Source organism: Salmo salar, chromosome ssa02 (assembly GCF_905237065.1).
Source record: "Salmo salar chromosome ssa02, Ssal_v3.1, whole genome shotgun sequence".
Taxonomy (NCBI): domain Eukaryota; kingdom Metazoa; phylum Chordata; class Actinopteri; order Salmoniformes; family Salmonidae; genus Salmo; species Salmo salar.
Genome location: NC_059443.1, coordinates 50,339,498 through 50,363,466, shown reverse-complemented (window position 1 = coordinate 50,363,466; position 23,969 = coordinate 50,339,498). Strand labels below are relative to the sequence as shown.

General features: G+C 41.0%; 1 protein-coding gene across 1 annotated transcript; it reads right to left on the bottom strand.

The window, feature by feature from the left end:
• Nucleotides 1-195: 195 nt before the first annotated feature.
• zgc:172076 lies at nucleotides 196-17,800 on the bottom strand. Its single transcript, XM_014170818.2, has 9 exons — nucleotides 17,451-17,800; nucleotides 17,139-17,185; nucleotides 15,021-15,219; nucleotides 12,567-12,721; nucleotides 10,373-10,505; nucleotides 6,992-7,148; nucleotides 6,201-6,324; nucleotides 2,230-2,419; nucleotides 196-655 (listed from the first exon to the last, which is right to left on the bottom strand). Exons 1-9 carry the CDS (start codon nucleotides 17,464-17,466, stop codon nucleotides 495-497), a joined length of 1,182 nt encoding a protein of 393 aa, XP_014026293.1. The 5' UTR covers nucleotides 17,467-17,800; the 3' UTR covers nucleotides 196-494.
• Nucleotides 17,801-23,969: the final 6,169 nt, after the last annotated feature.

The window sequence follows — 23,969 nt, the reverse complement described above, 5'->3', positions numbered from 1 at the left end:
TACCAGTATTTACTATTCAATTTTGTGTGAGTAACCATGGCTTCACAGCCAATCGGTTTAACATAACCCGAGTAACATGGAGTAATGATACGTCCTGGAAAGAGCTTTGTAATTTGTAAAGAAATATGTATTGCTCTGTAGCTGCTGATTATCCAAATGTGTATGGCCATGCAAACAGGTGAAATTATACAAAAATATTTTAAGTCAGTTTTTATATTCAGCACATAAGCATCATTTTTGAACAGTATTTTACTTTTTGATGCAATAAGTCTTTGTACCTATGTCACAGTGTTAATTTAATTAGAACACAGTACAATCAACATTAACATAGTCAGCTGTTAAAACATTGTTGGTTTTAGAAAAACTCATGATCATGTCTTTCTCTTCAAAAGCCCTGTACAGTATTACAATAGCACGCTCCCAGTCAAACTACTAAAATGTGACGTTTGTGTTGATTAGGACAACAGTCCCTTTCCCTCCCATCTTCCTCGGCTCTACTTCTGTAAAGGCACCAGATCATCGATGTTCTCTTCACCCTCTAACCTCTTCTCCATGCGGATGAGCAGCTTGACCCCGTCCACCACTAGCTGCGTGAACCCCACCTCGTCCAAGCCGATTGTCTGGGCATTACTGATGTTATACACCTCACTGCAGTCTAAGGAGAAAGAGGTAAGAAACGTCAGTTATTTCGACCATATCAAAGTAAGGTATGTAAGGACTTCCTTGTCAATTTGGAGGAAATTATAGCAGTATATATATTTTTTTTATCCTTGTAAAAAAAACCTTTCATAATTTAAAGTAACTAACTTATATAGCATATATAGATACTATATACACACACATTATACAATACATGACTAAAAGTATGTGGACACCTGTTCGTCAAACATTTTATTCCAAAATTGTGGGCATTGATGTGGAGTTGTTACCCCCCCCCACTTGCAGCTATAACAGCCTCTACTCTTCTGGGAAGTCTTTCCACTAGATGTTGGAACATTGCTGCAGGGACTGGCTTCCATTCACCCACGAGAGAATTAGTGAGGTCGGGCACTGATGTTGGGTAAATAGGCCTGGCTCACTGTCGGTGTTAAAATTCATCCCAAAGGTGTTTGATGGGGTTGAAATCAGGGCTCTGTGCAGGCCAGTCAAGTTCTTCCACGCCGATCTCTACAAAACATTTCTGTATGGACCTCACTTTGTGCATGGGGGCATTGTCAAGCTGGAACAGGAAAGGGCTTTCCCCAAACTGTTGCCACAAAGTAGGAAGCACAGAATCATTCTAGAATGTCATTGTATGCTGCAGGAGCCTAGTCCGAAACATGAAAAACAGCCCCAGACCATTATTCCTCCTCTACCAAACTTTACAGTTGGCACTATCCATTGGGGCAGGTAAAGTTCTCCTGGCATCCGCCAAACCCAGATTCGTCCGTCGGGCTGCCAGATGGTGAAGCGTGATTCATTACTCTAGAGAACGTGTTTCCACTGCTCCAGAGTCCAATGGCGACAAGCTTTACACCATTCCAGCCGATGCTTGGTATTGCGTATGGTGATCATAGGCTTGTGTGCGGCTGCTCAGCAATGGAAACCCATTTCATGAAGCTCCCGACAAACAGTTCTTGTGCTGACGTTGCTTCCCATAGGCAGTTTGGAACTTGGTAGTGAGGGTTGCAACTGAGGACAGACGATTTTTATGCTCTTCAGCACTCGGTGGTCCCGTTTTGTGAGCTTGTGGCCTACCACTTCGTGGCTTTGCTGTTGTTGCTCCAAGATGTTTCCACTTCACAATAACAGCACTTAGTTGACTGGGGCAGCTCTAGCAGGGCTGAAATTTGATGAACTGACATGTTGGACAGGTGCCATTCTATGAGGGTGCCATGTTGAAAGCCACTGAGCGCTTCAGGAAGCCCATTCTCCTGTTTGTCTATGGAGATTGCATGGTTATGTGCTCGATTTTATACACCTGTCAGCAACGGGTGTAGCTGAAATAGCCAAAGCCACTAATTTGAAGGGATGTCCACATACTTTTGTATCTATAGTGTATATTACACCTAGAGTTATACTCATCAGAATATCTAGAAGAATGATTCATGACCTATATACATTTTACCAATGCCAATTGTACCAAAACTCTGTCAAATGTGCCAAGGAAGCGCTGAAATTCAGAATAGATGTATTCTTTACTCAAATTAGTTTACACTAAAACAATTTCAGCCCGTCCATCTGCATTACCGGTGTTGTCCATGCGGAGGCGCAGTCTCTTGAGGACGTCTTCCAGACGTTTGTATCTGGGCAGGTGTTGCAGCTTGACACGAACGCTAGCCCTCAGGCCGGTCCCCACATCTGCTGGAGAGCTCACTACCCAGCCGAGCTGCTGCTTCCAGATGAATGGGTGCCTCAGCTTTTTGTACAGCGCCTCCAACTGGACAACAAGAGATGGTTATAGCTCATTAGCTTTGCTCCATTAAATATCTATTAATAGACTTGTTTTTTTCACCAGCACAGAAGTTTGGATTGGACATCCATACCACTTTCATACATCATGCTGACCCAAACAATACGCTACCGCTTTAGAGCTTAGTTTGGACGTGGCTCAGAAGTGTGAAAAGGGTAAAAGTTTGGTGGTAGGAATCAGAAATTCAAATGGCCTATGGCTAAGCGAACTGTTAACCAGAGTCTTACAATATCGCTTACCAGTACAGCGGTCAGATACATGGTTGAATTATAAACACCTTCATGCTATGCTGGAACAAAAGCCTGTACACTCGTGTTCAACCTGTGCTTCATTAGATCCAGAATTGCCTACCACTGCCTTAAAGTGGGACTGACAGCATGTTAACTACTTTGCAGATACGAAACAGACAATCCTAACATCAGTAAAAAATATCAAATTCCCAGTTTATGCCACAAAAGCAACTTTATAAGAGGTTTTAAAAATGGGTTATATTTGCCTCAACATTCCATGACATACACTAAGGCATTGTTGGCAGAATACATTGATGCAGTTCAATGCATTATCAGTGATGGAAAAAGTACCCAATTGTGATACTTGAGTAAAAGTATAGATACCTTAATAGAAAGTTAAGTAAAAGTCACCCAGTAAAATACGACTTGAGTAAAATTCTAAAAGTATGTGGTTATAAATATCCAAATTAAATGTAATTGCTGAAATATACTTTATCAAAAGTAAATAATTTCAAATTCCTTATATTAAGCAACGCAGATGGCACCATTTTCTTGTTTAAAACATTAACGGATAGCCAGGGGCAGAATCAACACTCATTTACAAATGATGCATTTGTGTTTAGTGAGTTCGCCAGATAAGAAGCAGTAGGGATGACCACGTGTTCTCTTGACAAGCGCATGAATTGGACCATTTTCCAGTCCTGCTAAGCATTCAAAATGTAATGAGTACTTTTGGGTGTCAGGGAAAATGTATGCAGTAGAAAGTACATTATTTTCTTTAGGAATGTAGTTACTTTTTAGACAACCTTTACTTAAAGTACAAATATATAAAAAAACGACAAAAGTAGTACTTTAAAGTATTACACCACTGTGCATGGTTAATATAATTCACCAATACATTTCTTGGTAGTCCAAAACATATTGCTCTTAGGTTGTAAATCACAGCTGGCCGTGTACATTGTTTGCTGCCTCCATTCGGGATGCATGGTTTCAGTTTCCACTATTCAATATTTCGGACAAAAACTGACAGATTTAACTAAGGCTGGGAATGACAATACAATCAAACTAGCAAGGGCAATGATCACATCAGTCATAACGTGGCTAATAGGCTAGCGTATCTATACTGAACAAACATTAACGCTACAGGCTACAATTTCGACGATTTTACTGAGTTACAGTTCATATAAGGAAATTTGGCAATTTAAATAAATTAAGTAGGCCCTAATCAATGGATTTCACATGACTGGGCAGGGGCGTAGCGATGGGTGGGCCTGGGAGGGGATAGTCCCACCCACTGGGGAGCCAGGCCCAGCCAATCAGAATGAGTTTTTCCCCACACAAGGGATTTATTACAGACAGAAATATTCCTCAATTTCCCACAGGTGAAGAATCCGGATGTGGAGGTCCTGGGCTGGCATGGTTACACGGGGTCTGCGGTTGTGAGGCCGGTTGGATGTACTTCCAAATTCTCTAAAACTGTCAATTAAATTCTCTAGCAACCGCTCTGGTGGACATTCCTGCAGTCAGCAACTTGAGACGTCTGTGGCATTGTATTGTGTGACAAACTGCACATTTTAGTGGTTTTTTATTGTCCCCAGCACAAGGTGCACCTGTGTAATGATCATGCTGTTTAATCAGCTTCTTGATATGCCACCCCTGTTAGGTGGATGGATTATCTTGGCAAAGGAGAAATGCTCACTAACAGGGATGTAAACACATTTTTGAGCTATGGAACATTCCTGGCAACTTTTATTTCAGCTGATGAAACATGGGGACCAACACTTTACATGTTGCGTTTATATTTTTGTTCAGTATATTTATGTAGCAAGCTAAAATTACGGAGCCTAACGTTAGCTAGATAGCTAGCTAGCTGCTAGGAGGATGTAATGTCATTGGAGGAGTGACTGACTGACATTTTCCCCTCCGTATCGTTTTTCGGTGCCTATACACAGCTAGAGATGCAGGTATCATTTGGTTAGCTAGCAATAACTTGAACGACTGTTATTCAGTTAGCATATCTCTTGCGTTCGCAAATTCACTCTGGCTATCTTATCTACTCCGATTTCAGAGCGCAGAATAGCTGATGAATTTACGAATGCGCAATATCCGCTCAATATGAGGCGAAGAAAGTAATAACACAGCTAGAACAATGAGACGGATATATTTCCCTTGATGTATAAATGTGAGGCATCCGCTTGGCGTTTCCACTCATCAAACGCTAGTTAGAGGAAGCCCAGTAGCAGGCAGTGGGTGAAGATGGAACGAGATGGATTTTGATCTCAATGCATTTTTCTGTTCCCAAAACTAGATTATGTTACGAACAGAGTGAACTAGGTTTTGTAGACTTTGCCCTTTGCCAAAGTTTTGAAAAATTGCGTTAAGAAGGGGTGCAAAGGCGAATTGCGTTATTGCACTTCGCAGGGTAGCCGTTCCCTAACGAGAATATGCTGGAGTGCATGAACAGGATCTCGCTAGCTTGTGCTTGTTCTTCCAACTATGACTCATTTGTTTCCATTTGAAACGACAAAACTGTGGTTTATATTGGTTTAGTTATAGTTAGTCACGAACGCTCTAGATAACATGTAAAGCGCCTAACCAGATCTGCTAGGGCGAGTAAAATGGTCAGACTAGAGCTGATCGGCTTTGGTGCATCGGTCTGTGTAGACTCCGGTCCTGGACGAGACGGATGTTTTTATTAGGTTGTATTTGCGTAGACTCTGGTCCTGGACGAGACGGATGTTTTTATTAGGTTGTATTTGCGTAGACTCTGGTCCTGGACGAGACGGATGTTTTTATTAGGTTGTATTTACTGCAGTGTCTATTAAGTCCAAGCGCACGGCCGCGTCCCCACTCGATATTGCTATAGCATTTTCACAAATGCCTTAGTATACGTAATTCCCAAACATTTAAATAATTTATGAAAACTTGTAAATGACCATGTCTAAGTGCTTTCATGACTGGTTGTGTATAAAATCTCTAGAATGACCTATGTTTACCTTTGATGTTAAATGGCATTATACATATCCTTGTAATTCCGATCATAACTATTTTATTAACATTATTATTCTCTTGGCCAAATATTATATTCACAAATGTAAATAGGGTGGAAAAAGTCCTTATTGTGTAGTTTTTTTCCATTGAACTGTTACAATTGTATAAATCCCTGAAACGTATTAGAAGTCATGTATCTGAATGTCTGTTAATGTCTCATTGTCACATATTAATGATGTCCTGAATTATTCATTTTTGGGGGGCGGGGTTCGCCTGGTGTTTTATTATTTAATTTTGTTCATTGTATTCACTGGAATGTCCCTGTATTGATGTGTAATAATGTTATTATTGTTGCAATAAAAACTAAATAAAACGGTAAGAATAAAAAAGTGCTCGCTTAAAAAAACTCATATTTGTCCTCGGTGTATATGAACTGATTTTAATACGATTTCATGTTGCTAAAATCCTGTCAGTTCCACTTTAAGGTAATCATGCATTCAGGATCTGTGTCTTCCGAGGGTACCAACCTTAAGGATGTTGACACAGATACATTGGAAGGCCTCTGCGATGTTGGCGTCATCTCGCGTGGTCACCAATCTGAGGTGGTCGTCAATGTTGACCCATACCACCAGGGTCCCGTCTTTACTGACCCTGCAGAGTGGTAATGGTCATCACAACAGTATCATTGTTCAATGGAGTTACAGGGCCAGTCCTTGCATCTAGAGCGCTGTCTATGAATGTGAGAGTAGTTAGATATAGCCTCGTCCCTCAGCCATATACTAAAACAAGTGGCGTGCTGCTGAAAACATAGCTTTAATCTGTTAGAAGGCCCATTGTGTAAAGGCACCATCTAACTTTCGGTTGTACTGTTTGTACATTTTGAGTAATATTGATTAACCCCAGGACCTGGGTTGAGCTACAGAATCAGCTGGGTTTGTGACACCATGGTATTTTTGGTGCTTCTTTAAAATGGTTTGAATACTATGGGGTTTATTTAAACAGATATTCATGATGATTTACTCCTATACTTACAAGAGTGCACTGCCTCACTTCTCCACTAGATTAGTAACGAACTGTGTTAATGGCAAAACAGGTCGTAGAGCAGTTTTACTTCTCCATCCAGTTTACAACTACTGTGAACTAAAAGGCAAAACAGACCTTAGAGCAGTTATTGCAACATTAACGTGTGAACATTACATTATATTTACGCATTTTTCATTGCACAAAGAATCTTAGTACATAAAAAGGCAAACACACACAAATTGTTTAGGTTGTAAGGAAGGGAACATGCCAGTGGCACTTAAAGAGCAGCACTGACCATACAGCTCTGGAGTCAGGCCAGTCACGGGCCACCCCGTTCCTCAACTGGGAAAGGGAAGGAGCTCCCACTGTCACTCCCTTGTCTTCTTTGTCATGTGACAGTTCTGCCCTTGAGTACAGCTTCCCTGGCAACTCCTCTGCCAATTGGTCCAGGGCTGGAAGAAGTGTCAATCAATCATGTTTGCAGTAGGTGTTAAGGATACAGGTATCCTGTGTGTGTTTTTCTCTCCTTCTCCCCTCACAGGTGACAATCATCATTCCCCAATCAGTCAGTAATCAGAAGACACCTGCTCCTTTTTACATTACCCTATCACATCCCTTTCCCTTGGTTTAAAAACCCAGCCAGTTGTTTTCTCGAGTTCAACCTCTCTCTGTAAGCTCGATCTCTCTGTTTCCATCTCTCTCTCTTTGGATTGAGCTCTCTTTTGTTTTTGCTCCTACATGTCACATTTGTCCGGTACCTGTGAGTATTGTTTTGTTGAAGTGTTGACTGTTTGTTTGATGGTGGGAAAAGGGGGTACCAAGACAAGTTGCCCATGAGCATACAATACCCGTAGGAATACTTTGTCTAAGTACACTAGTTAGAACTGGGCGGACCACCCACTGTATTTTATTGGTTAGTGAGCTAGCTGTTGTTCAAGTAGGCTAGTCTAGTTTAGGGGTGTTTTGGGATTGTTTCTTTCCTTGGGTCCAACTCAGCCCCTCTTCCCGCCCCCCTTTACCGTGTGTTTAAAAATAAACCATGAGTGTTTGACTGTAGACTTAAGTTGTCTGTGGTTTTTGTTCTCATTGTTCCTTTTCACTAGTATAATTTGCATGAGTTATGTTACGGGTCTCGTTTCCATCCCCCCTAGACTGCAGGGCCAAAGGGATTCGTAACAGTAGGTCTGATTGGTTAGTGCAGCGATGCTCTGCTCTATTCTTCAATGACAGCAGTTCTGCAGATTTTTGTCCTTGCCTTTTAGCCAGTGACTTTCTATTTGGGCCAACCAGTAACATCAATTGGGTGAAGCGAAAACCAGCCGAGCTGTGGAACTCAGCCTTGAGCTGTGCACACCTGAATTAATGTATCCTCCTCCTGACTCCATGTACCATTATAATGTTACTTGAAACTACTGTGTGAGAAGGAGCATTGATTGCTTTTGCTTGGTGTCCTCAAGATTGTTAAAATTGATAGCAGCCCTCATATTCATTGTTATTATTTAAATGAATAGTCTAAAACATATCATCTTAAACTGCTGGAGTTAATGAGCTCAATTACATTTAGTTTTAATTGCAGTTGAGGATAAAGTATCACACTGTATTAGAGTTGGTCAATTCCACAAATTACATTTGAATTCAGTTCTCGTTCCATTTAATTCAATTCAAATTCCAGGTCAGTCTTACAATTCAGAGAAAATTCAATTCCTCTGAATTCCAATGTTAGGTCAATTCCAATAATTGAATTCCCAATTATATATTATCCCCAACAATTCTAATTCTAACTTATGTCACTGTTCAGACAGCCTAGCTATACTGTAAATATAGGAATAGAGGTTGAAATTACAAAAAAAAAATCCTACACTATATTTTTGATACTCTGTTAATTCCATTAACTGGGAAATGTAGAAATATTGAATTAAAATTTCAAAGAATGTTTTTACAATTCCAATTAAAAAAGTAGTCTAATTTCAATTCCATAACTTGAAGATTTAAACATGTGAATTTAATTCAAAGTAAATTATTCACTTCATGACTGAATTCAATATTTTAATTGGAATTTCAAATTAAGTTGGAATTGACACCAAACCTGCACTGTGTGTAATATTTGTGTTATGTTGTTACTGGACAGTCGTGGCCAAAAGTTTTGAGAATGACACAAATATTAATTTTCACAAAGTCTGCTGCCTCAGTGTCTTTAGATATTTTTGTCAGATGTTACTATGGAATACTGACATATAATTACAAGCATTTCATTAGTATCAAAGGCTTTTATTGACAATTACATGAAGTTGATGCAAAGAGTCAATATTTGCAGTGTTGACCCTTCTTTTTCAAGACTGCAATCCGCCCTGGCATGCTGTCAATTAACTTCTGGGCCACATCCTGACTGATGGCAGCCCATTCTTGCATAATCAATGCTTGGAGTTTGTCAGAATTTGTGGGGTTTTGTTTGTCCACCTGCCGCGTGAGGATTGACCACAAGTTCTCAATGGGATTAAGGTCTGGGGAGTTTCCTGGCCATGGACCCAAAATATCGATGTTTTGTTCCCCGAGCCACTTAGTTATCACTTTTGCTTTATGGCAAGGTGCTCCATCATGCTGGAAAAGGCATTGTTCGTCACCAAACTGTTCCTGGATGGTTGAGAGAAGTTGCTCTCGGAGGATGTGTTGGTACCATTCTTTGTTCATGGCTGTGTTCTTAGGCAAAATTGTGAGTGAGCCCACTCCCTTGGCTGAGACGCAACCCCACACATGAATGGTCTCAGGATGCTTTACTGTTGGCATGACACAGGACTGATGGTAGCATTCACCTGGTCTTCTCTGGACTTCTCCAAACAATCGGAAAGGGGATTCATCAGAGAAAATTACTTTACTCCAGTCCTCAGCAGTCCAATCCCTGTACCTTTTGCAGAATATGTCTGTCCCTGATGTTTTTCCTCGAGAGAAGTGGCTTCTTTGCTGCCCTTCTTGACACCAGGCCATCCTCCAAAAGTCTTTGCCTTACTGTGCGTGCAGATGCACTCACACCTGCCTGCTGCCATTCCTGAGCAAGCTCTGTACAGGTGGTGCCCCGATCCCGCAGCTGAATCAACTTTAGGAGACTGTCCTGGCGCTTGCTGGACTTTCTTGGGCGCCCTGAAGCCTTCTTCACAACAACTGAACCGCTCTCCTTGAAGTTCTTGATGATCCGATAAATGGTTGATTTAGGTGCAATCTTACTGGCAGCAATATGCTTGCCTGTAAAGCCCTTTTTGTGCAAAGCAATGATGATGGCACGTGTTTCCTTGCAGGTAACCGTGATTGAAAGAGGAAGAACAATGATTCCACGCACCACCCTCCTTTTGAAGCTTCCAGTCTGTTATTCGAACTCAATCAGCATGACAGAGTGATCTCCAGCCTTGTCCTCGTCAACACTCACACCTATGTTAACGAGAGAATCACTGACATGTCAGCTGGTCCTTTTGTGGCAGGGCTGAAATGCAGTGGAAATGTTTTTGGGGATTCAGTTCATTTGCATGGCAAAGAGGGACTTTGCAATTCATCTGATCACTCTTCATAACATTCTGGAGTACATGCAAATTGCCATCATACAAACTGATAAAGCAGACCTTGAAAATTAATATTTGTGTCATTCTCAAAACTTTTGGCCACAACTGTAGATCAGAGCACGCAATACCTTTCTTGGCCAGCATGAAGAGCTGTCTACGTTCTCCCCGGCTGCAGTGTGTCGGAAAGCCGAAGTCATCCACACCGCGCACCACACTCACCTCACAGCTCAAGGCGTAATCACGGTCAAAATCATCACCTCCCTACACACACACACACACACACAGAGAAAGTATACATTAATCAGCCAGCCATACACACATACAGAGAGACTGAATGACAAAGCGAGCCATATATGCATTTAAACACATCTGATATGGATGTACTGGGTAACACTATTGGAATGTCATGCCACAATGCCCTACATACAGTGCCTTGCAAAAGTATTCATCCCCCTTGGCATTTTTCCTATTTTGTGGCATTACAAACTGTAATTTAAATGGATTTTTATTTGGATTTCCTGTAATGGACTTAGACAAAATAATCCAAATTGGTGAAATGAAATGGAAAAAATTAACATGTTTCAAATTCTACAAAATAAAAAACATTAAAGTGATGCGTACATATGTATTCACCCCCTTTGCTATGAAACCCCTAAATAAGATCTGGTGCAACCAATTACCTTCAGAAGTCACATAATTAGTTAAATAAAGTCCACCTTTCTGCAATCCGAGGGTCTCATGATCTCAGTACAAATGCACCTGTTCTGAAAGGCCCCAGGGTCTGCAACACCATTAAGCAAGCGGCACCATGAAGACCAAGGAGCTCTTCAAACGTGTCAGGGACGAAGTTGTGGAGAAGTATAGATCAGGGTTGGGTTACAAAAAAAAATCCGAAACTTTGAACATCCCACGGAGCACCATTAAATCCATTATAAAGAAATAGAAAGAATATGGCACCACAACAAACCTGCCAAGAGAGGGCCGCCCACCAAATCTCATGGACCAGGCAAGGAAGGCATTAATCAGAGAGGCAACAAAGAGACCAAAGATAAACCTGAAGGGGCTGCAAAGCTCCACAGCAGTGATTGGAGAATATGTCCATAGGACCACGTTAAGCCGTACACTCCACAGAGCTGGGCTTTGCGGAAGAGTGGCCAGAAAAAAGACATTGCTTAAAGAAAAAAATAAGCAAACAGGTTTGGTGTTCGCCAAAAGGCATGTGGGAGACTCCCCAAACATATGGAAGAAGGTACTCTGATCAGATGAGACGAAAATTTAGCTTTTTGGCCATCAAGAAAACGCTATGTCTGGCGCAAACCCAACACCTCTCATTACCACGAGAACACCATCCCCACAGTGAAGCATGGTGGTGGCAACATCGTGCTGTGGGGAGGTTTTTCATCGGCAGGGACTGGGAAACTGAAACAGGTTTCCCTCAAGAATTTCCCTGTATTTAGCGCCACCCTTCATTCTGACCAGTCTTCCAGTGATTTGAGACCGGGCCGGTGGTTGACCTTCCAGCAGGACAATGACCTTAAGCATACTGCTAAAGCAACACTAAAGTGTTTTAGGGGAAACATTTAAATGTCTTGGAATGGCCTAGTCAAAGCCCAGACCTCAATCCAATTTAGAATCTGTGGTATGACTTAAATATTGCTGTACACCAGCGGAACCCATCCAACTTGAAGAAGCTGGAGCAGTTTTGCCTTGAAGAATGGGCAAAAATCCCAGTGGCAAGATGTGCCAAGCTTATAGAGACATACCCCAAGAGACTTGCAGCTGTAACTGCTGCAAAAGGTGGCTCTACAAAATATTGACTTTGGGGAGGTGAATAGTTATGCACGCTCAAGTTCTTAGTTTTTTTGTCTAATTTCTTGTTTGTGTCACAATAAAAAATATTTTGCATCTTCAAGGTGGTAGGCATGTTGTGTAAATCAAATGATACAAACCCCCCAAAAACCTATTTTAATTCCAAGTTGTAAGGCAACAAAATAGGAAAAATGCCAAGGGGGGTGAATACTTTCGCAAGCCACTGTGGTTGTCATAAACATGACTGAGATCTTGACATAACATCTATCAACAGTTTTTATGACATGTCACATCACATCTTTGGTAGAAGTCTGTTATGAAGTGTGGCACACTGAAATCGTGTGAATAGTCCAAGCGATATGTGACAAATGTTAACTTTTTCATAAAGGCATGAAACGTCGTAGTTGGGATTATGAAGAAACCTTAAAATAAAACTTTTTAACAATATTGAATTTTTTTATGTGAAATTGAGATACACTTATAAGACTAGACTCTATGTCCACGCTACAGTACCTTTAAGTTGTCGTGATTAAAGTCACTCTCCTGTAACTTGCTCATCTTGTGGTTTTGGTAGGCCTCAATGACCCGATCAAAGAAGTCACAAAAGAGGATGTAAGACTGGGCGTCACCAGCCACACAACCCACAGTCATGGGTCCATGAAGCTCCCCTGTAGGACAGTACAGGAACAGTATACACACATATAGTAAGTACACACTCACACACTAGTCACACATTGTTATGCATAAGCAGCAGCAGTTATTTCGGATAAGCTAGATGTTAGGACATTGTTTTAGTATTTGTTAAGTGGGTGACTATCGTTATAACCGGCATTTATGATGTAACTGAGCATGGCTTAATGTGGAAGAGATGGCTTCGGGTTTGCAAATGTATTTTAATTGCTCGTTCACAGGTGTGTGTGCATGAGCATATAGATGTTTTCCTACCGTATCAGGACCACAATGTCCTGACAAGTCACCAGAATGCCCTTATAAATTTAGCCTGAATTTGTTAAAATGCAATTTTAGGCTTAAGGGTTAGGTTTGGAGTTAGAGGTTAAATTAATGGTGTGTGGGAACTGTGCTAGGGAATCATAACATACTTTTCGTCTCCACCTCGTCGCAGGCTATATGTATGTATGTATGTATGTATGTATGTATGTAATGTAATGTATGCATGTATGTATGCATACATACATTGAGGGGAAAAAAGTATTTGATCCCCTGCTGATTTTGCATGTTTGCCCACTGACAAAGAAATGATCAGTCTATAATTTTAATGGTAGGTTTATTTGAACAGTGAGAGACAGAATAACAACAAAAAAATCCAGAAAAACGCATGTCAAAAATGTTATAAATTGATTTGCATTTTAATGAGGGAAATAAGTATTTGACCCCCTCTCAATCAGAAAGATTTCTGGCTCCCAGGTGTCTTTTATACAGGTAACGAGCTGAGATTAGGAACACACTCTTAAAGGGAGTGCTCCTAATCTCAGTTTGTTACCTGTATAAAAGACACCTGTCCACAGAAGCAATCAATCAGACTCCAAACTCTCCACCATGGCCAAGACCAAAGAGCTCTCCAAGGATGTCAGGGACAAGATTGTAGACCTACACAAGGCTGGAATGGGCTACAAGACCATCGCCAAGCAGCTTGGTGAGAAGGTGACAACAGTTGGGGCGATTATTCGCAAATGAAAGAAACACAAAAGAACTGTCAATCTCCCTCGGCTTAGGGCTCCACGCAAGATCTCACCTCGTGGAGTTGCAATGATCATGAGAACGGTGAGGAATCAGCCCAGAACTACACGGGAGGATCTTGTCAATGATCTCAAGGCAGCTGGGACCATAGTCACCAAGAAAACAATTGGTAACACCCTACGCCGTGAAGGACTGAAATCCTTTGATCAAAGGGACGATGGACGGGGCCATGTACCGTCAAATCTTGGGTGAGAACCTCCTTCCCTCAGCCAGGGCATTGAAAATGGGTCGTGGATGGGTATTCCAGCATGACAATGACCCAAAACACATGGCCAAGGCAACAAAGGAGTGGCTCAAGAAGAAGCACATTAAGGTCTTGGAGTGGCCTAGCCAGTCTCCAGACCTTAATCCCATAGAAAATCTGTGGAGGGAGCTGAAGGTTTGAGTTGCCAAACGTCAGCCTCGAAACCTTAATGACTTAGAGAAGATCTGCAAAGAGGAGTGAGACAAAATCCCTCCTGAGCTGTGTGCAAACCTGGTGGCCAACTACAAGAAACATCTGACCTCTGATTGCCAACAAGGGTTTTGCCACCAAGTACTAAGTCATGTTTTGCAGAGGGGTCAAATACTTATTTCCCTCATTAAAATACAAATCATTTTATAACATTTTTGACATGTGTTTTTCTTGTTTTTTTTTGTTATTCTGTCTCTCTCTGTTCAAATAAACCCACCATTAAAATTATAGACTGATAATTTCTTTGTCAGTGGGCAAACGTACAAAATCAGCAAGGGATCAAATACTTTTTTTTCTCAGTGTGTGTGTGTGTATATATATCCTGCGACCAGGTGGAGACTTAAAGTATGTTATGATTCCCTAGCACAGTTCCCACACACACCCTTAACTTAACCTTAACCTCTAACTCTTAACCTCGTCGCATGCTATATATAGGCTTAAGGTGGAGACAAAAGTATGTTATGATTCCTTAGCACAGTAACCACACACACCCTTAACCTAACCTTAATCCCTAATTCTTTGTTTTTTTGCTGAAAACAAAGGGGATTGAGTACTGTGCTATACTGTACATAGTACCAGTGTAGGAAGTGATAGAGTAGTATAGAGACAGTCTATATACTACTCTATCACTTCCTACACTGGTGGTACTAGTACTATGTACAGTATAGCACAGTACTCAATCCCCTTTGTTTTCAGCACATAAAGATCTAGCGACAAGCGTTCCCTATAGATTGCGTAATGCCTGTTGACGTCACCTCGTTCCTCGAGGCCCGGGCGTATGACATCATCAAAGATGACCCCGCTCTGGGTGGCACGGTTGAACTGGCGAGTATACAGTTTTGGAGTCAGGATGCTCGCCATACACGTGTAGTTGTATTTTAGGGTAGGGAACTCCTCTTCGGGGGAACCTCTCTTCAGGTTGAACAGGGACATGGGGTCTGTAGGGACCAAGGTCTGGGCGGACAGGATGTGGTCAGACGGGACAATATAATAGAGTATAAACGTTATTGGCCTTGAAGGCCGTTTGTCTAGAACATACCAGTAGACTACATAGAATAGCATGAGAATTTCAATTCCTAAATGGAAATGCATACACTATGGCCCATATTGGCCTACACATAAAGATGCAGACCAATACCATACAAATAGAATAGTTCTAAGGTAACCTCATCCCCAGGTTATTGCACACAGCGCATATATGTAAGTCTGGTACATCAACGATTCAAAGTTGGCCTTAGTGGGAGTGACCATAGAATTCTATGGGAGTGATGATTTGTCATGGGGTATTGTGTGTAGATGAGTGAGAGAGAATCTATTTAATCAATTTTGAATTCAAGCTGTAGCTCAACAAAATGTGGAATAAATTAAGGGGTATGAATACCTTCTGAAGGCACTGTTTCGGCTTCCCAGCCAAAACAGTTCAGAAGAATTTGTGCATATATTATGACGACATTTTGTGACTCTTATGTTCGTTTTAGACTTTTTGTTGTTGGGTTTTTTGGCTGTTCGGGCACACAAAATGTTTTCTCAAGGCAAGCCGAAGTCGGTAGCCGAAGTTTACTCTGTGTCTGTGATTGGTTAACAGTAGGGATTCTTCAATAGTCGTTGTCATTCAATGAGACAACTAATTTTCATGCACATTTTTTTACTTGAGAAATACTGGACCAAACATCTTAGATGTAAAATTGCACGCTTAAGATGTCCTCTGCAAAAATGTCAAAATGAATGACAGATTTCTTGAGTAATCTTAGATTAATTCGGACTATTTTGAGTAAGTGTATACTGGCTAAGGTATCTCAAAATGGACAAACAGTATTATTGCCACTTTTTTTCTCATTTTCAACCAAAGGTCTTTTAAGGAAGTATGCTGGCACACTTGCTCGGTTCGTCACAAAATGCGGTCATAATATATGCACGAACTGTTCCGGCTGTGGAGCATGCTGACGCCTTTAATTAACTCTCCACCATAGAGAACGATAGAGGCCTCTAGTGGCCAAAAGGCTGATTTGGCATGGTTAGCGCCACTTTAAAGTATTCCAAGTAGTCAACTGGGTGGGATTCCTATGGATTGTTGCCTCGGGCGCACTAGCGGTTCTGGGGGGGGCAGTGCCCCTGTGACAACAATTTTGGACCCCCTTGTGGCCCCCCTAAATCTGGAGTATGAAATCATTTTTACATACATTTTTGATATCGTTCTTTTTTTACATCCGTTATTAGACTGGCAACGATGATGATTATGAACATGGTCTTTTGCCTGCAATGCAGTGAAGAAAACGATATGACAACAATAATGTCTAATGTAACTGGCCCCTCTAACACTACAACTGGCCCCAGCTTGCCCCCCCCCCCAGTTGAAATGGTCTAGAACCGCCACTGCTCGGGTGTTGCCCATGCTGTCACAGATGCGCTATAATGACAAAGATATAAAGTCCTCTATTTTTATAATGACTACATACAGTATCTTCGGATTTTCCTGATGGATTTTCAGTTCATGAATTAAATTCTAATTGAGTTCATTATTTAACTGGACCCTTGGTAGGTTTCAAGAAGGCACACAACAGAAAATGTTTTAACACAATTTTGCAATGGAAACCTAATGAGCATTTTTTTTGGGGGGGGGGAGACAAGGCCAGGTAATCCCTCCCTGTTTCAGTCCATTGTCTTCCATTCGATGCCTAATGAACATGACGCTGGTCTTGAGTCTGCCTTGTTGTCCGACCAGATGTTTGAAAACACAGTAGGAATTGCAAGGCTGCGATGGCTTTCGTCCACATAGCTTAGTCCTTAGTTACCCTGCACAGTAGGAATATAGAACATCAATCCCTGCTAGGCAGTGAATTAGATTGGATCAAAACGGTTCCCAAAAGTATTACCTCGAGATGGGGCCTGTACTTTGCTTCCAAAGCGTACGTGATGGGGGCTGTAAGAGAAGTTTTACGTCAGGAATGCAGTATAGTGGCATTTATATTCTTAATCTCTAATCAAAATCATAACGCAAAGGAATTTAAGGTGTGAGCTCTACCAAGTTCTATTAGTTGCCTGGCTGAAAATGTCTCTCAGCCATGCTGAACTGTAGCCTGTGTGTGTAGGGAAAAACAACTTGCCATTTGCAGTCATTTTGTTATTTTCGTTTTGACAATGTGAACGAGCATGCATTTATGCCACAAAATGGTGGCGTCACTTACGTTTGATCTTCCACATCTCGTCAAATGAGAACTACTTTGGTGGCTGGCAGTCTGGACTTCGTGGCCTGGGTATAGGGTGGTAGTGGAGGTGATAGTACGGTCCCAACTCTTCTCTCAACGCTGAACAAAAGAGCTAAGAATAGCAGTGGAGTCTCGTCATCCCCAGTTTTGACTGTCCAAGTCCCACCTGACACGCTCATCTTTACAAAGTGGTGCGACGGTCGCCGGTGTCATGTTGCGTGGCCCTAACAATGTCAGTCTTTTTATAACTCAATGTAAATTAGCACTGCTAGGATGTGGTGGATGGGTGTTCACGCAAACGTAGAGTTGACTTAGGATAGGCACACCATAGCAGTGAATGGTGCTAAATGGAAGAATCCTGATTTGGAGGAGGTTCCCCCAGGGCTCAATGTTTAGTCAAAGTTACTGACAGCTAGCCTAGTCACAGATCTGTTTGTGCCATCATGTCAACTACATGTCAACTCCATATTTGGCATGACAGTGAGTGACAAAGACATGACATGAAGCACAGAAAGATCTGGGACCAGACTAAATTATCACTGGTGCATTTTATATATTTCTAAAGAAAGTGTAAATAATTGTTTTAAAGGTGCAATCTGCAATATCTACAGCTGTTCGATGGTAATATAAATGAATGATGATACCCACTGATTACATTTCTCCAGCCACGTCCAGCCACCAAAAAGCAGGGCTGCCATATAGTTGGTAAAAAAATGAAACAGAATCAGGGATTGTGCCCTTGATAGACCATTAAGAGAAGTTTCAAAATACAGAGTGGCTGCAGATCTAAATTCTCTAGAACCATTTTCCCAAAAGCTAAATCCAAAGCTTCTGCGCATGTGTGGGATAACAGAACCGAACATAATAGCATAGTATAACGTTACTGTAAGACAAAAAACACCACCTAATTTCGTATGAGATTTAGGATGATTGTGAGAATGGTAGCATTTTTCTCTCATGGCCAAAACCCTAGGCGCACCACTAGGCAAAATGTGTTTTGTTTGAAACAAAACACAGGTATGCTAACAGCTTAACACCATCTGCTCTATAATTTGCTCCCTGTACATAATTCAAATAAAACACTGTACTTCGAAACAACACTGTACACAATTCAAGAAGATCTAATGCGTATTCCCATGAAACTGATTAAGATCAAATGGTTGGCATGCAGATGCTGCATTGTCATTTCACAGGTCACCCTCCCTTCGAGAAATGTGAAGGGAGGGTGACCACAAAAATTGGTGCTTAAAGTAGAGGTAAAGAAACACATGGCCAGAACATGATTTGGATCTCCAAGGGGGCGGTTACCTTCGGATCTGCAGCCTCAGCCAACAAAATATGCAGCCAATCATTATACATTTATTAATAAATAGCCTTTATTGAATAATGAGAACAGTTGTTTTTAATGCAAAAATCAAATCTATATCAACTTTAGCTTTCTGTGACAACAGTACACACGTTTACAGTCATTAACACTGTTTGGAAGTTAAACTGTGATATACGGCTCTGACAATCAGAGGTGGCTGTGACAGTAAAATCCTATCGGTGAGGTAGGTGCGTGCGTATATCGGTCCAATCCTCTCTGATCTTCACAGGTGTATCTTTCAATAATGTAAGGCATGTGTATTTATGTATTAAATCATAGATTTCAAAAGGCTTAGACGACTTTCCTGTAAACCATCCCAAACTATTATTGTTCTGTGTAAGATGTCTGCCCTATTACATTTCAAATATTGTTGTAGTTTAATAATTGTTCACGTTTCATGTCCAAATCATCCTAAAGTGTCTGAAATTGCTTATGTAGCTGAATTAAGTTAAGCTATAAGATTTGAAACACGAAAAATGCTGATATACGGGATTGTTGTTGGGTCACACATGCTAAAAAGTTAGCATTTGGAGACAGTGGCCAGGGAAACTAAAACAAAGCAGGATTGCTGTATTATCTTGTCTGAAGATAAGGAAACCTATAATGAGGTTAAACTATCCCTTTTAAGGGGAAATCCACATAACAAAGCAGTCAGCCTGGAGAAATGTAACCACTCTCGAATTCATAGACAAAGCTATGAATGCAAGGACGGATCAACCAAGATAACAAAACATTGGAGGACTTACATATTAGTGATATATACTTGTTGATTCTTGAAGAATATAACGTATAAATGCCATGAGCTTAGATAAACTGTCGTACCCAATCAGAACCCAAAATACAAGCTTATATTTGGAGTTCTGATAGGGTACCACAGCTTAACTCTAAGCTCAAGAATCAACAGGTATATATCACTTATAATATATTTCCAAATTGGATGTAGCAACTGCAGATTGCCCCTTTTTTTTTTTTATTTTTTTTAAGTTTTGTCGTGGAAATTCATAGTGCTGAGCGAGACTTTGTCATTGCTTCAAACAATCATCTTTATTTAATATTGATTAATTAGAATGAAGCTGGTCGACCACACACTCCAAAGTGTGTGTTGCCGTGAGCTTAACCTTAAATGAAAAAACAGATCTTATATACAGTAGGAGACCCAAAAATGCTTAGTCATGGCTGGTTCTACTCCCCCATCCTGGGTGCAAAAGCCATCCTGGGTGCATCCTGTGGTCATCTGTACCCGGTGCCATTTCCCAAATGCAAGAATGATTAGACACAATAACGGATTGTTCTACTCCTCCAGCTATCTCTATCTCGGGTCACACACACCACATCTTATCTATGGAATGCCAGCTGTAGGTTTTTATCACCAAGTCATGAATCAATTGTCAACTCAAGCTCCAGAGGCCCAACTCAGTCCCACAGACACAGATGAGAGAGTACTCATCATAGCTATTCGATTCATAAACAATATTATAACATAATCTTGTAATTTATCTACCATAGGTATATGTTGAAATGTTAACATTTGTTTCCTTAAACCACAAGATATGTGTGCCATGTCTACTTGTACTTTTTGTTGAACATTTACTTTAACTTCCAGCACCTGCCCAAAGTTACTGGATCTGTCTGTCATCATTTTTTCCCCAAATGTTCCAATCTGATGGGCTGAACTTTCTTTATGAGACTTAAGGCATTTACATACATGTAATGTATATATTTGCTTTCATATTTCTGTAAAGTATAACTGTGTTTCTGTAGATTCAGACAGAATGACAAGGCTGTCATTTTGACAAGACTACGGTTGAAGTGTCAGCTTTTTGAATAAACTAGCACCATTAATTCATAAATATGGTTGTTGTGGTCCATTCATGTGTGTTGTTACTCTTCCCTTATTTTTAAGGCTTAGGCTGGGATTCCATAATGGAACAGCGTACTAGCCGTTAATGCACCTTTTTAAAGGCAATTTCTTTCTCATAGATCACATAAATTTTCTTCCGCTTAGTTCACTGCTCTGTAACGTGCCTCGGATTGAATCCCAGCCTTGGTATTTCAGTATTTACCCAGAAAAGCACCCCATTCCCATAGAAATGTATAATACAGCTGCATACCTGTATCTGAAGTGTCCTTTTTATTATGCATTGGCATCCCATAATGTTTTTACATGAAAGCTCACATAATGTTGCTTTACCGTTAACACAGTCATGAGAATAATGACCCGCACACACTGTCATTGTGGAGGTTCATGTCCATCCCACAGTGGTTTCAGATACAGTACGTAGGAAAATGTTACTAAAGATTGTTCCCCGCCAATCTCTATCAAAGGCATTATAGAACAAATGAATGGCATCTCACAACCACAGTCTACATATTTACTGGCTGAATATGAGATGTGATGCACATAAGTGTTATGCATGTAAACACAATGTAAGGAACAAACCATGTAACAAACTTCAAATAAAACATAGTATTTTGAAACAACACTGCATATAATTCAAGAAGATCTAATGCGTATTCCCATGAAACTTATTGGGATCAAATGGTTGGAATGGAGATTCTGCATTGTCATTTCACTAGTAAATATAATTATCGTTCACAATTGACAGTGAGAAATGGGAAGGTAGGGTGACCACAGAAATTGGTGGGTAAAGTAGAGGTAAAGAAACACATGGCCAGGATGTGATTCGGATCTTCAGCTCTGGGGAAGAGGCTTCCAGGGGAGCTAACAGGGCGGTTACCTTCGGATCTGCAGCCTCAGCCTAGAAAATATGGAGCCAAACATTATACATTCATTGAAAAATAGCCGTATTGAATAATGAGAACAGTTTTAATGCAAAAATCAAATGTATATCAACTTTAGCTTTCTGTGAGACCAAATGATCATGCCTTCCCTCATTATACAACAACTGTCTGTTGTATGCTTAAAGTTCTGTGTGGCAAGATATGAGAGACTAAAGATGGCTTGCTGTATCTCTGCAAGAGAGCAAAATTAAACAACTCAAACAATTAACTTATGGCTAATAATTGGTAACTACTAGGTTTCCAGCATTAGTTAATTTGTCTTGTGCTGCAAAACTACTGTTTGGATTTGTGTAGTTCACTAAACAATGGTTACAGTGTTAAATATTTTTTTCTTGTTATGCTTGAGTGCCATTTTGTTGTACTCATCCCGGAAACATAGGCCGGCATTCAATGCAATACTCGGTATAGAGCAGCACATTGCATTTTACGTTTTAAAGTATATTTACGTTTGAGCCGACATGCACAGTGTTTACCATGAATGGGTTGTGTCGTGGAAAATTCATACTGAGAGAGACTTTGTCATTTCTTCAAACAATCATCTTTATTTAATATTCATTAATTATTGCAATAATGAGACTAGTCAACCCAACACTCGACTGTTGGGCCGAGTAGCCTAACCTTTACAGACATTGCAGAGTTTTTATATAACTGATACTAAAGATGCTTAGTCATGGCTGGATCCACCCCTCCCATGCCGATTGGGGGCACCATAAGCCACTTTGGGTTTATCCTGTGGTCATCTGCCTCTGGTGTTGTTTCCCAGATGCAAGAAAGACTAGACACAATAAAGGTTTTGTTCTATTCCTCCAGGCTCTATCTCTTGGTTACACCCACCACATTTATCTATGGAATGCCAGCTGTAGGTTTTTAGGCTCCTCTCAGCTCACACAGACATTTAATAGAACATAAATGTCATACTATTAGTTAAATATACACTGCTCAAAAAAATAAAGGGAACACTTAAACAACACAATGTAACTCCAAGTCAATCACACTTCTGTGAAATCAAACTGTCCACTTAGGAAGCAACACTGATTGACAATAAATTTCACATGCTGTTGTGCAAATGGAATAGACAACAGGTGGAAATTATAGGCAATTAGCAAGACACCCCCAATAAAGGAGTGGTTCTGCAGGTGGGGACCACAGACCACTTCTCAGTTCCTATGCTTCCTGGCTGATGTTTTGGTCACTTTTGAATGCTGGCGCCTTGTGCTCTTCACAGATGAAAGCAGGTTCCCACTGAGCACGTGACAGAGTCTGGAGACGCCGTGGAGAACGTTCTGCTGCCTGCAACATCCTCCAGCATGACCGGTTTGGCGGTGGGTCAGTCATGGTGTGGGGTGGCATTTCTTTGGGGGGCCGCACAGCCCTCCATGTGCTCGCCAGAGGTAGCCTGACTGCCATTAGGTACTGAGATGAGATCCTCAGACCCCTTGTGAGACCATATGCTGGTGCGGTTGGCCCTGGGTTCCTCCTAATGCAAGACAATGCTAGACCTCATGTGGCTGGAGTGTGTCAGCAGTTCCTGCAAGAGGAAGGCATTGATGCTATGGACTGGCCCGCCCGTTCCCCAGACCTGAATCCAATTGAGCACATCTGGGACATCATATCTCGCTCCATCCACCAACGCCACGTTGCACCACAGACTGTCCAGGAGTTGGCGGATGCTTTAGTCCAGGTCTGGGAGGAGATCCCTCAGGAGACCATCCGCCACCTCATCAGGCACATGCCCAGGCATTGTAGGGAGGTCATACAGGCACGTGGAGGCCACACACACTACTGAGCCTCATTTTGACTTGTTTTAAGGACATTACATCAAAGTTGGATCAGCCTGTAGTGTGGTTTTCCACTTTAATGTTGAGTGTGACTCCAAATCCAGACCTCCATGGGTTGATAAATTGGATTTCCATTGATTATTTTTGTGTGATTTTGTTGTCAGCACATTCAACTATGTAAAGAAAAAAGTATTTAATAAGATTATTTCTTTCATTCAGATCTAGGATGTGTTGTTTAAGTGTTCCCTTTATTTTTTTGAGCAGTATATTATTATCAAACAAATCAGGTAAATATGTAATTTTTCTATCAGAGTTGTTGTGGAATTGGCATTTGGCCATGACACTTAGGAAAAAACTAACTACACTTTTTATTTAGACACTAGATCCTCAATGGAATCCTCAAATTGTCAAAAAGAAATACTAAAAGGGTATGATTAGCTAATCGTTTTCTTTAATATAGACCCTTCCCCCAATAAGTTTACCATTGGAGGGAATTCAAGGTCCTTGTATGTCTTATTTTCAAGGTGGTAACACAATTACATAGAACTTACA